Source organism: Clupea harengus, chromosome 2 (genome assembly GCF_900700415.2).
Source record: "Clupea harengus chromosome 2, Ch_v2.0.2, whole genome shotgun sequence".
In the NCBI taxonomy this organism is placed as follows: Eukaryota; Metazoa; Chordata; class Actinopteri; order Clupeiformes; family Clupeidae; genus Clupea; species Clupea harengus.
The window spans coordinates 16,967,316-16,980,975 of NC_045153.1; the positions used below are offsets into that span (position 1 = coordinate 16,967,316).

General features: G+C 41.8%; 1 protein-coding gene and 1 long non-coding RNA gene across 2 annotated transcripts; one reads left to right on the forward strand and one right to left on the reverse strand.

Annotated features, from left to right (window-relative positions):
- Nucleotides 1–5,764: 5,764 nt before the first annotated feature.
- Nucleotides 5,765–12,047, forward strand: si:ch73-390b10.2 (Golgi pH regulator). The gene is made up of 14 exons (XM_012819842.2): nucleotides 5,765–5,994; nucleotides 6,138–6,197; nucleotides 6,403–6,506; nucleotides 6,605–6,711; nucleotides 6,911–7,012; nucleotides 7,199–7,319; nucleotides 7,471–7,551; nucleotides 7,639–7,748; nucleotides 7,999–8,087; nucleotides 9,862–9,954; nucleotides 10,058–10,153; nucleotides 10,459–10,548; nucleotides 10,722–10,787; nucleotides 10,930–12,047. The coding sequence occupies exons 1-14, from the start codon at nucleotides 5,953–5,955 to the stop codon at nucleotides 11,134–11,136; spliced, it is 1,368 nt and encodes a 455-aa protein (XP_012675296.1). The 5' UTR covers nucleotides 5,765–5,952; the 3' UTR covers nucleotides 11,137–12,047.
- Nucleotides 12,048–12,124: 77 nt separating this feature from the next.
- On the reverse strand, nucleotides 12,125–13,655 carry LOC116224599. Its single transcript, XR_004165645.2, has 2 exons — nucleotides 13,518–13,655; nucleotides 12,125–12,972 (listed from the first exon to the last, which is right to left on the reverse strand). It is a non-coding gene; the product is annotated as an uncharacterized LOC116224599 (long non-coding RNA).
- Between the last annotated feature and the right edge of the window lie 5 nt (nucleotides 13,656–13,660).

Consider the following 13,660-nt stretch of genomic DNA (forward strand, 5'->3'; position numbering starts at 1 on the left):
TACAAGCTGACTGAGAATACAAATAATACAGATGGATTCGTACAAGCATTTTCATCAGTACAATGTGTCTTCTTTTCAGTTTTGCTTACTTTTTAACGTTTATTGGTTAAAAATGAAAAAAAATCCAACTGTATTGCAGCCTGGGTCATTTCAGTGATCTCCAACATGACTATCATCAGAATATGTGTTGTCCATTTTAAAATGTGAGATCTGATGTATCTTAATTAATCCATGATGGCCAAACAAAACAAATGTATAATGTTGAATTATGACCATGGCCCTATGTTGGCACGGTTTTCTGTTTATTTTTGTTTATTTATTTAAGTTCTGTGAATGTGTAATGTGAATGTGGGAGACTTGAATACCTTATTTTCACATTTGCCTTCATCATAACTATTCTGTGGAACTGGGAATGGTGAGAGTGAGGAGAGTTCCTGAAGTACTGATGATGAGAGAGAGAGAGAGAGAGAGAGCGTGAGAGAGTAGAGCAGGAGTGGGTCAGAGTGAGAGGTTGGAGAGGCGGCGTGGTGATATTTTTAACTTCCTGTAATCAAGGGGAGCACTCTCTCTCATCAGGCCTCTGAGATGACTTGTGGGTGAAGAGGGAGAGTGAAAGAGAGAGCGGGAGGGAGAGAAGCACAAGGCACAAGGAGACTGAGAGAGTGAGGGATGAGAAGGGGAATAAATGAGCAAGCAAGAGACATGGAGAATGAAAGATTGAGGTTGCCGTGGTACAACCTCAATCATGGTCCCTTTATGACCGCAGCCCAGAGCAGAGGTCCTTTTATGACCTCTGCTTTCTGGGGGTGGGGGAGGGGACAGTTTTATCAGATCGAAGAGTTCTACATGAGGATGAGTGGTGGGTCTACAGGGAAGCAACGTGTTACACTGACAGCTCATGTCATACCAACAACTCCCCCAAGGACCCACACTAGGACCTATACTAACCCTAACACAAAGCAGAAGCGGGAACCATTACCAAGATAACACATTCCATACCACAACCCTGTTTGTGCTATTTATACTACAATTCTTATTACTGCCACTGCTACTATTACTCCCGTTATTACAACCACTGTTGCTGCTGTCACATCTATTACTAAAGTAATTATAATAATAAGTCATGTAAATAATGCTAATAACATTGACAGCAATACGATCCACAGTATTGTGACTGCCTGCAGACAAGTTGTGGTGTTGGCCTTAAGTGACTACACACTACATGCTGGACACATGCTGGTGACGGTCTGACCCCAGGCAGCTGTGTCTCTCTATGGACTTCCCTGACGGAGGCTGTTCTGTTATTAAATGTAAATATACAGTCCGGGATTCTGGAAATTACAAGCAGTCGACAAGCAGGCAGAAGTGAGAACTGAACCAGGCCCTATGTATTTCTGAACAGTTTAAATATAATCATATATAGTTTCCTGTTGCAGGCAAGGGCACCACTTTTAGCCTTTAGGTATGTGCATATACACTGGAAAAGCTTGTCTGTGGTCGAGCTTCCAAACTCCCATCTCTGGGGAGCCTTCAGCTGTTCTCTCAAAATTATCCCCCCACCCTCCTTCACCGAGCCTTTACTGATCTCTAACAATTCTATATCCTTCCTGTACTGTACCGTAATGCTGTGCCAATAGCAGAACTTCTGCAAACTAAACCAAGCGACAGAAAGTGTTTGTGTGTGTGAAAGAGGGTGTGTTGCAAGTGTGATGCGTGGCGGTGTTCAGTCGTGTCAGTATATGCTTTTAAAAAAGCCTTTTAAAAAGCTTTTAGACTTCATCTTCTCCTCAGCATCAGCAGGCTGTATCGTCTGCATCATGACAGGAATTCAATAACAGGCTTTTGTCCCACAAAGCTGTATTACTCCCTCTGAGACTCCCCAAATATCTCCTTCTCCCTCCCTCTCTCTCTCTCTCTCTCTCTCTCTCTCTCTCCTCTCCTCTTCACTTTGAAACACTGTAGGTGAAATAACAACATATTAGGACTGTGTGTGGTGTTATCCACTGTCCACCAGCTCTATGGAGCTACTTAAAGGAAAACACTCATTATTAAAAACACATATTACCCAGATGCAACACTAGTATTTACCAACACTGAACATAAGGAGTGAAATCAGTGAAATCTCCCTGAGCAACACTTTGAATGAGACCTTGAACAACCAATGCTGAAAATATTTACATCATTATGTTCTCTAGCAACATTATGTTCTCTAGCAATTATATTATTTAATCAATGTGCAAATGAGCTATGAATGAATAGCCCTTGAACGCTATCAACGCAATCAAACCTACTGCTTCCACTTGAGGAAAAACAGAATAGATGATCATCAGACTGATTGTAATATCTTGTTCCTTCTGAGGTAATCACCTTCTTATCTTCACTAATAGCCACAGATGGTGGCACGCCATATGATAAATGGTGCCACACTAAGCTATTCTCCAGAGGCTGCACTGAGAACATAAAGTGATGTACAGGAGGTCGATATGAACCACTAACCTAAAACACGCAGGTCCCTAGTGTATTCCGCCATTATCTTATTCCCATCTCTGCACAGAGGTAAGAGGGAAGGTAAGTAATCTGCATATTTTCACATTCTCTTCATTAGTGGTGGCCCCGTTTTGATTTCTGGAATGTATAGATTATTCGTGTCATTCTTTGTTTTGACTATAAACCACGTCCTCAGAGGTTTAGGAGCACAGTCTTTGAGGTTGTCTTTGTCTTTGGAAGGTCTGTATAGAAAATGTTGGAGTTTTCATATATTTTTTTTTTATCTGTGAGATTTGGTACCAGCTGTTGACAAAAGCTGTGTTTATCTGTTGGGGAATATGTTATACACACACACACACACACACAGAGACAAACACACACACAGAGACAAACACACACACACACACACACACACACAGAGAGAGAGAGAGACTTATGCACACACACTCACAGTGAAAATGGAGAAATAGTTTAATTCATCTGAATGCTCCACATTGCAGCAGTCATTGTTGGAAAGGGAAGGTGTTTCCATGCCGGCACAAGACAGAGCTCCAGCCAGAGGTTTCTTTGAGAATTGCCTTAACAGAGAACCCCTTTCACTGGGGACTTTTGGACCAAATAAAAGAATACACATGCTGGAGCCAGCCCTAAGAGCTGCTCTCTTAAGAAAGCAAGGCTTTCCGAGCAGTATGCCCAGTCTGCCATCGCTCACACATTTAAGGGAAACCCCAAATTAAATATTTGTGACGGATCACTTACACCTCCAAATAGGGAAATAAATGATCATAATCACCCTCTTAACTGCGAAAACATTCACACTGACCAACAGAACTAGTCCCTAGAAGCGCTTATCCCTGCCAATGCCCCTGCTGGTTTCCCTCCCCTCCCTTACGCCCTATGGCATCCTATTCATCATCCACCATTCTCAGGAACATTGCGCTTTCCTGTGGACCAGTAGAGCAATGACTGCCTTTCTCTCCCTCTCTCCCCCCCCCCTCTCTCTCTCTCCTCTCTCTCTCTCTCTCTCTGTCTGTCTATAGGGGCGAGTCTTGTGTAGGCTCTCTGGCCTCCCTGTCTGTGGGTGTAGCCGGTAGAGTGAGTGTCAGTGTGACACAGTCCTTCTCTGCTGATGCTGGCCTGGTCTGCAGTTAGGCGTGAAGCTGGACGTGGAGGTACCCGCTTCCTCAGCCTGTCAGTGTTTTAGAGATCTTGACTCTCTGCCCCGACAGGCTGCCAGAACAAACACTCCCTTCTGCCCTCCTCCTCTCCAGCCAACGCAAAGATGGCAGCTGGATGCATAGTGCATGTTACCTTATATAATTTAAAGGTGCATGCACTTTAAAACATGCAGCCGATATTCAGAGGCTGATGTACAACATGAGTTATTACGAGGCACTTATAAATCTATTACTCAGGGGAATTTATGAAGTACACGTGGCAAATTAAAACATAGAGCACACAAAGGGAGAATTTCCAGGCTTACTGTTCAAATAATGGCAAGAAAGGGCAAGGTAAGGACTTCAATTTAGTTTACACTGAGGAAGCTCCTGAACAAAATTGAGTGTGACAGCTACTTCCTCCCACACACACACACACACACACACATACACACACACACACACACACACACACATAGATACCACATACACACATACACATACGCGTGCATACACACTCATGCATAAAGTCTTCGTTCAAATGGAGTTCCGCATATGGGACAGACTTGTCATCACAGTATAGCCACAGGCATGATTGTGACCGCGGCAGATGGGGTTGGAAAAAAGGTAAGGGCATAACAGAGACACTGTTGAAGGATATGAACTAAGAATACACAGTGTGATTAGGGGTATAACTTCCTCTCATAATGTATGACAGTTGATGGAGGAAATGGAGGTAGACAATGAGTCAAATAAATGGAGAAGGATATATTGAGAAAGAGGCCTCATCCAACAGGTTTACCAACAGACCCATGTCTTTTTCTGTCAGCAGCACTAAATTCCAACAAATCTCCAACTTACTTGAAAAGTAATACGCTGAAAACAAGTGTATTACTTCAGACAGAGAGTTTGTAGATGTCATCTCTTGAAGACATTTTTTGTACCTTTGTAATTTCCATTGAGAAAGAATACATTTTCACCCATTATGATACGATGGTCACCATGTCGAAGCACAGTGATGGCTATGACAAAGCACAGAGAGTTTTGATCTATGGATTAACTGATTCTGAAAAAACCTTCTGATTCTGTACACTAGCCAACGGAGCTTTGACTGCATACAATTTTTTTTTAAAGTAATCAAACAGAGCCAAGCAACCTGAGAGGGAGAGAGAGAGAGAGAGAGAGAGAGAGAGAGAGAAAGGGAAGATAGGAGAGAGAGTATTTTGGCAGTTGCAGAGATCTGAAGGTTCCCAGGAGGAAGTCTATCAGCCATTTCTCTCAGTTCTTTATCATCTGATGCAGGATGGTATTTTTGCCTTCCCTGGAACAGTAAGAAAGGAGCTGTCACTAATGCTAATGCACCGTGCCCACGTTGCCACGGCAGCCAGCACTTCCAAACCGCTTTCTCTCAATTGGCACTGCCCCACTATACACATCCGGGATGGATAACTAAGAGCACATTTCACCTTTTCACTATCCCATTTAAATTAAATTATAATGTGATGGTCATAACACAGGCAAAACAAATGATGTTCTCAAGGACCATGTCTCTGTGTGTGTTTACCTGGAATATTTGTGATGTCCTCCCCTTACAATATCTGGCCTGATAAATGGAAAATACATGGAAAGTACATAAGTAATCTATTTTTTTTGTCTATTTAGCCATTTTACCTCAACACTGGCGCGAAGAATAATCAAATTTGTTGTATGTCTGCCCATAGTTGATGCTCTCTACCCTATAAATACCACTGTTGACACTGGTTTTCTATAGATAAGGATTATGCATAGCTTACTATCATTATAAATACAATTATTCTTAATATATCTCTTCCACTTTTAATGTCTTTGTTTTTTATTTAAAGAATGCTGTTCCGTGTAGTCCTTTCTGGTTTACGGGGTTTGACTGCCCTCTGTTGTTTTAGTGACACTACTGGTCGTTACTAGACTGGTTGAAATAAATAAAGCACTCAATAAGTCGTTAAATAAAACCAGATATAAATGAAATACGCATGTAAAAACACATGTAAAAATGATTTGCTGATTGTAATTGAACGACTTCGACTCGTTGTCTCACCTTCAACCTTGGTTTGAGCGTGTCTAAAATGTCATAACTATGCGACGGATATCATGCCCTGTGAGCTGTTTACTACGTCCCCAGTGATGACGTATCTATAATTTTCAAAGTTGACAGCTTGGTAACAATGCTGGAGCGTAACATTTTCTTGGTCTTAGCAATATGCAGTTGATTTAGAGACACACATAACAAATATCATCTTATCTGTTAGAACTTTTGCATAGTCCATAAAACATGTCTTTCTTCGTAGATTCAGTGATCATGTTCACCTCCCAGGCAAGTACCCGGTTGTTGTTGCGGCTAAGCAATTAGCTTAGCTAGCTTACTTCATTATTTAGCCGTGTTCTTCACTGCCCCCCATTCGTAAAATCATTTTTGAAAAGCAGCGTGTTTAACAACGGAGTATTTAATCTGTTTAGGTGTTTTTCTTTGGCTTCGGCTGGCTCTTCTTCATGCGACAATTATTCAAAGATTATGAGGTATGGTGCAGGTGCTTGTACTTGCTAGTATTCTCTTGTGATTTAATTTACAATCAAATTAAACTGCGGAGCGTCTCTGAGGATGCCCCTCTTCAGTTGTAGAACTTGTACAGCACACTTGTATGGAATAGCTTTGATAGATCGTTTACAATAACGACATCTCATTTGGAACATTTGGAGTAACAGGTTAACATGCCATTTCCAGATCCGACAGTATGTCGTCCAGGTGGTGTTTTCAATCACCTTCGCCTTCTCTTGCACTATGTTTGAACTAATCATATTTGAAATCCTGGGAGCTCTAAGCAGCACGTAAGTGTCAAACAGCACGATAACAGATACAGGCAATGTTTGTTTACCGTGTAGTTTCTTAAAGTGTCATTCAATTGTTTTTCTGACCTCACCTGCAGGTCAAGATATTTCCACTGGAAATTGAACCTTTATGTGATTTTACTGGTTCTCATCTTTGTGGTGCCTTTCTACATTGGCTACTTTGTTGTCAGCAACATACGACTTCGTAAGTATACAAAAAAACAGACTTTTGACACCCTCCACTTTCACAAATATAGCAAGCAACTAATACCCCCCCACATCAATTCATACACACACACACACACACACACACACACACCAACACAAATTAACATTCAAATTGATGTGTAACTTGAGCATATACGATTTACAGATACAGATTACTTATTGTGCTTCTTTTCCAGTGCAGAGACAGAAGCTTCTCTTTGCTTGTATGGTATGGTTCACATTCATGTATTTCTTCTGGAAACTGGGGGATCCCTTTCCTATCCTCAGCCCTAAACATGGTAAGCTCTTATGTTGCAGGACCAATTATTACAGTTTGAAAAGGCCATGTCCATATATCCATCTTCTGAATGAATTTGTGAAAAAGGAAAATTAGCCTATAGTCTGTCTTATATGACCTGTGTAGGATAAGCGGTGATATGCGATTTAAGATGGATTGTGTGTGTGCGCGCTTTTTAATCATTCAGGGATCCTATCTATTGAGCAGCTTATCAGTCGAGTTGGGGTGATTGGTGTCACACTTATGGCTCTGCTATCTGGTTTTGGTGCGGTCAACTGCCCTTACACCTACATGTCTTACTTTCTGCGGTGAGTGCCTACACATAAATGCGCTCACACACACATTGTATCTACACAAACATGTGTGCTATATGTACATATATTTATATACATACATGTATACATTTTTGTTCACCTTTGTTGTGGAGGTCTATGTGACTCAGCTGTTTGAAATGTGCAGTAATGTGACAGAGAGTGACATCTTAGCCCTGGAGAGAAGATTGCTTCAGACCATGGACATGATTGTCAGTAAAAAGAAACGGTAAGAATGAGTGAGAGAAATGCAATTCACATACTCTTACAGCAGTTATAGGACACAGGGAGAGACTGATTTGTTGCTATGGTGTAGGATTGCTATGACGAGGCGCCAGATATTCCAGCGTGGAGAGGACCAAAACAAACAGACTGGATTCTGGGGGATGATCAAGAGTGTCACGTCTTCTCCATCAGGCAGTGAGAGTATCCTGACACAGATTGTGTGTGTGTGTGTGTGTGTGTGTGTGTGTGTGTGTGTGTGTGTGTGTGTGTGTGTGTGTGTGTGTGTGGGGGGGGGTTGTTCTGTATTTGAATACATGCAAGTGTGTTTTTACCAGCTGTTTGAATCTGCATGCATATGATCATTCATTAAAGAAATAGATATGAATGTAGCTTGTATATAGATGTGAATGTAGCTTGTATGTTTTATATTTCTTTAACCGGGGGTCTTCAGATCTGTCTCAGATTCAGCAGGAAGTGGATGCTTTAGAGGAGCTCAGCCGGCAGCTCTTCCTCGAGACAGTAGATCTTCAGGCCACCAAGGTCTCACACACTCACACACACATTCTGACACATACAGTGGGGAAAATAAGTATTTGAACCCCTGCCGATTTTGCAAGTATGGCCACTTGCAAAGAAATGTGTGATCTATAATTGTAATGGTAGGTGTATTTTAACAGTGAGAAATAGAATATCAACAAACAAATCCAGAAAACTGCATTTTATAACATTTATGACTTTATTTGTATTTGATGCAGAACATAAGTATTTGAACCCCCAAGCAAACAGCAAGAATTCTGGCTCCCAATGACCAGTTATGTGCCCAAGAAGCACACAGATTAGTCCTCATTAGGCCTAACAAGGTACACCTGATCTCAACTGGTGACGTGTATAAAAGAAACCTGTCCAAAGAATCATACTTCACACCTTCAACCTCACCACCATGGGCAAGACCAAAGAGTTGACCAAGGACGTCAGAGATAAGATTGTAGACCTGCACAAGGCTGGAATGGGTTACAAAACCATCGGCAAGCAGCTTGGTGAGAAGCAGACAACTATTGGTGCGATTATTCGTAAATGGAAGCAACACCAAACAACTGTCCATCGCTCTAGGTCTGGGGCTCCATGCAAGATATGCGGTATCGGTGATCATCCGAAAGGTGCAGAATAACCCCAGAACTACACAGGGGGAGCTTGTGAATGATCTCAAGGCAGCTGGGACCACAGTCATCAAGAAAACCATTGGCAACACACTACGCCATAATGGTTTGAAGTACTGCAGCACTCGCAAGGTCCCCCTGCTCAAGGAAGCACATGTACAGGGCCGTCTGAAGTTTGCCAATGAACACTTGAATGATTCTAAGGAGGATTGGGAGACAGGATGTGGTCAGATGAGACCAAAATCAAGCTCTTTGGCATCAACTCGACTTGCCGTGTTTGGAGGGGGATGAATGCTGAATATGACACCATCCCCACCGTCAAGCATGGAGGTGGAAACATTATGCTTTGGGGCTGTTTCTCTGCCAAGGGTACAGGACGACTCCACTGCATCGAGGGGACTATTGATGGGGCCATGTAATGTGGAATATTGGGCTTGAACCTCATTCCCTCATTCCCTCCCATTGAAAACGCAACCTTAAGGATTTGGAAAGGATCTGCAAAGAGGAGTGGACCAAAATCCCTCCTGAGATGTGTGTAAACCTGGTGACCAACTGCAAGAAAAGTCTGACGTCTGTGCTTGCCAACAAGGGTTATTCCACCAAGTACTAAGTCATGTTTTGCTAGGGGTTCAAATACATATTTTCTGCATCAAATGCAAATTAAGTCATAAATGTTATAAAATGCAGTTTTCTGGATTTTTTTTGTTGATATTCTGTTTCTCACTGTTAAAATACACCTACTATTACAATTATAGATCACACATTTCTTTGCAAGTGGCCAAACTTGCGAAATCGGCAGGGGTTCAAATACTTATTTTCCCCACTGTACATGCACATTCTCACACACACTCAAACACACAAACACTCACACACACACACACACACACACACACAATAAAATGTTTACCACACACAGAAAGCAAGCCCAGCAGAACTTTTATAGTCTCTAGTAAATCTCTCCACACGTGTGACAGTGAGAAGTGTTCAGTACCTTGAATGCAGTCTTTTACAGTGACACATGTTATGGACCATTTAAATCTGTTAAAAGCACTGATTCAGCGTGGCTTTGGGATTTTACAGTGAAAAGAAGATTAAGGCAACACTAGGAACGACAGAATGATTTTGTCTTCCTCTTTTTCCTCTTTCTCCTTCATTAGGAGCGGATAGAATATTCCACGACGTTTCAGGGAAAGTACTTCAACTTCTTGGGCTACTTTTTCTCCATCTATTGTGTTTGGAAGATATTTATGGTAAGAAGTTTGGTTCAGTCATTGTTAAGTGTTGTGATGGGGAAAAAAAATATTTGTAACAGTGTTGTTAATTAGCATGCCCTGTTCTGTTTGTCTTTTCCAGGCCACCATCAATATAGTCTTTGACCGTGTGGGCAAAACTGATCCAGTAACTAGAGGGATCGAAATTACAGTGAACTACCTGGGTATCCAATTTGATGTAAGCACACACACACACACACACACACACACACACAGAGACACACACACAGACAGACACTCACACACAGACACTGTTGAATCAAGGTTGAAGTATAGTTAATCATTCTTCCAGCCGCTTTGTACATACGGAAGATGTTTCAGTCGTGGTTTAATATCCCCCCCCCCCCCCCCCCCCCCCCAAAGGCTCATAAACCCGGGGGTTGGGTGTTTATCACTCTTGTTTCTTTATCCTTCCTCCCTCCATCCCCCAGGTGAAGTGTTTATCACTCTTGTGTCTTTACCCTTCCTCCCTCCATCCCCCAGGTGAAGTTTTGGTCCCAGCATATCTCTTTCATCCTGGTGGGGATCATCATCGTCACCTCCATACGAGGCCTGCTGATCACACTCACTAAGGTGGGCCTCGCTGCTTAATGTGACTGGTCGTGTACCACCTACATGTGCTTTGTTGCTTTGTGTCAATTCTAAGTTTCAGGCTGGTTGAATAAAGGAATTGCTAATAGCTGATAGGACTTATAGAGCTATGGCATGGCACGTGTACTGACTTGTTCTCGTGTTTCACTCCGCAGTTCTTCTATGCTATCTCAAGTAGCAAGTCTTCAAATGTAATAGTGCTTGTTCTGGCTCAAATCATGGTAAGACTTTCCTTATTCAAAGGCTACGGTTGATGATAACTTTGCTTAATCAAAAACTGTGGTCCATTTAAAAAAAAAATAAAAAAATGTTATTGCTAATATAATGATTTTAATTATCACCCAATCCTTCTTCCTCTCGTAGGGCATGTACTTTGTGTCGTCTGTGTTGCTCATGCGCATGAGTATGCCGCTGGAGTATCGCACCATCGTCACCGAGGTCCTGGGGGAGCTGCAGTTTAATTTCTACCACCGCTGGTTCGACGTCATCTTCCTGGTCAGCGCTCTCTCCAGCATCCTCTTCCTCTACCTTGCCCACAAGCAAGCGCCCGAGAAGCACATGGGGCTGTGATTTTTTGCCACGTGACAGAGCTGTGTTTATCTTTTTTCATACAAGCTTTTTTTTTTATTCAGTTTGTTTTCGTGTATATGGCAACATGGGGTTCAATGGAAAGACCCTCTTGTGATGTAGGTTCTGATCGAAAAGCCTACACACAGCGGATTGCAACGATTGGCTCTGTGCTAAACTGTGTTCGGATTGGACAGGGATTAATAGGCTTTACAAAAATAATTAATTTGATTGGGAAAGCAGGTGAAGATTTGACCAATTCGGTATAGATGCTTTCTTTTTTTTTTGATTTCCTGTGGGGTGATATCTACTGACTTGCAGATGGAGGCCAGGCTCTGCACATGTACTACTGGGCATAAATAGCTCCAAGCCTTAACTCATTACTCAACTATGACATTGCTCCAGCCCTCACAGTAAACATCAAAAATCCACTCTTGACATTTGTTTTTAATCACGCAGCTATCATGGCCTCAGCATAGACTACTGATCCCAGTGTTATCTCTGGGTTCATTGCACTCGGAACATAAAAGTTCCTACAACGTCTTCTGTAAGGTCAGGTGACGTTTTGAAGAAAGGCGTTCAGATTTTATTAGACAGGTTTGCAAGGACCATTATCTGGAGAAAAATGCAGTTTGAATGGATAAACTGGCCCAGTAAGTGTTCTTTAAAAAAATATATATTTCTGCCTTTAAACTGCAACGAGGAACTCTGCCTAATTTCAGAGTATATAACATTGGCTCTGTATCAGTAGCCAGTTACTCCGTAATTGTATATTTTGTTTTTGAAATGCAGTCCACGTAGATAAGCCACGATTTTAAGACGTCAGCGATCACTAAGACACAAGATCTTGTTGCAGTTGTTGCTTCTTTTTATAAGTTGTCACCTCTGAGACAAATAAATATGTCTTTGTTAAATTCTGTATCGAGTCTCTCAGTGCCACTCTCGGAACACTCTCCTGGATGTAACCAAAGAATTACACTTAGACAAAGCATTTTTTAGCAGGAATGCAGTTTATTTCAACATCACAGCATTCATCACGACGACAGAACATCTACAGAGGTCAGTCGACAGCCTACAAGACTGATGACACACTTTCCTTATGGATATTAAGATCATCACTAACAGTCTCAACACTAGTTCATCTCAGAGTAGTTTGGTGGTCATCATCCATTGTCTTCATAGGATTGTATTGCCATAGTAATTGTCGGTTCAAATAATACAACAAACTGATTTCTTTTGAGATGGAAAAGTTGATGGATAGAATTGCTAGGAAAACAGCACACCTTAGTGATCTCTCTGTGATTGAAACGCTGAAAATAGTGACTGTCAATACACAGCAAACAGAACAGAAATCTGGTGTAAATGTAGATAGGCTGATGCCATTTACTAAAATGTACTACAGTGTTAAGTGCAGCAATGTCAAGTGCACTCGATAGTTTATTGATAGTGTTGATAGACAGGGCTTGACGGATCAGATTACATGTCTCTGTAAGTGAACACTTCACGTTTGACGTCTGTCTTGCGTCTGATACAGAGTTGAAGCTAAGTAGTGGTCAGATATAGTAGAGAAGAACATTCATTAGTACAACCTATCCAAGTTTATAGTTACAGCTCGACATTATGTCATGATTTCTGTTATCAACCAAAAGGGGCAAACCTGTCGCACAGGACTTCCATGTAATACATGACGTCAGAAAAGGACCTGGTAGTCAATTGTTCTAATGAAGAAATAACATGCAAAGAAAAATTAACCCATAATAACCTTTATAGCATTACGATGACTTTTTAAAGTTGTTCATCCAAACTTCCGTTGGAAGATGAAGATGATACCGATGGTGTCTGGAAAAGAAACGAGTAAAATCAAGGTGGCGAAGATGAAAGAAAAATAATCAGATGGCACCATCTGCCAACAGAACCCAAAACACTGCAGAAGGAAATACTTCAGTAACATTGATTAGACTTTGGTTAACATCATCTGAAATCTGTAGTGTTCAGTTGAAACCAGTACAGTTCTTCTGCTGATCAAATGGGTAACTGCACTGTACTGTTATAAAGACTGTGATAACCATCAGTGCTAAAACAATATAAAGTAACAACGTACTTGCAGAAGAATAATAATGAATATAAAAGATTGTGAGGCTAACAGACACATGAAAGAGCTGTTCTGACAGCAGTGTGGTCATTTAGGGTTTGAGGACCCACATGAGAGAGCTGTTCTGAGAACTGTGTGGTCATGTAGGGTTTAAGGACCTATGTGAGAAGAGCTGTTCTGAGAGCTGTGTGGTCATGTAGGGTTTAAGGACCTATGTGAGAAGAGCTGTTCTGAGAGCTGTGTGGTTATTTAGGGGTTTGAGGACCCACATGTTGTGTGAACACACACTCACCCTAGCACGGGGCTGGCTTGGAGGTGTGGCAGGCCTGGCAGCCTCCTCCTTAGCCTTTTCTTCTTTCTTCTCCTTTTCTTCTGTCCTGACCTCTTCCGTCGTCTTCTTCTCCTCCTTTTCTTCTCTCCTGACCTCTTCCGTTG

Excerpts from the sequence above, each read along its gene's own strand:
- si:ch73-390b10.2 (XM_012819842.2), top strand. The coding sequence starts at position 5,953 with ATGTCTTTCTTCGTAGATTCAGTGATCATGTTCACCTCCCAG. Across the intron at positions 6,198-6,402 it reads AATTATTCAAAGATTATGAG|ATCCGACAGTATGTCGTCCA; the intron begins GTATGGTGCAGG and ends TGCCATTTCCAG. Across the intron at positions 9,955-10,057 it reads GTGTTTGGAAGATATTTATG|GCCACCATCAATATAGTCTT; the intron begins GTAAGAAGTTTG and ends TGTCTTTTCCAG.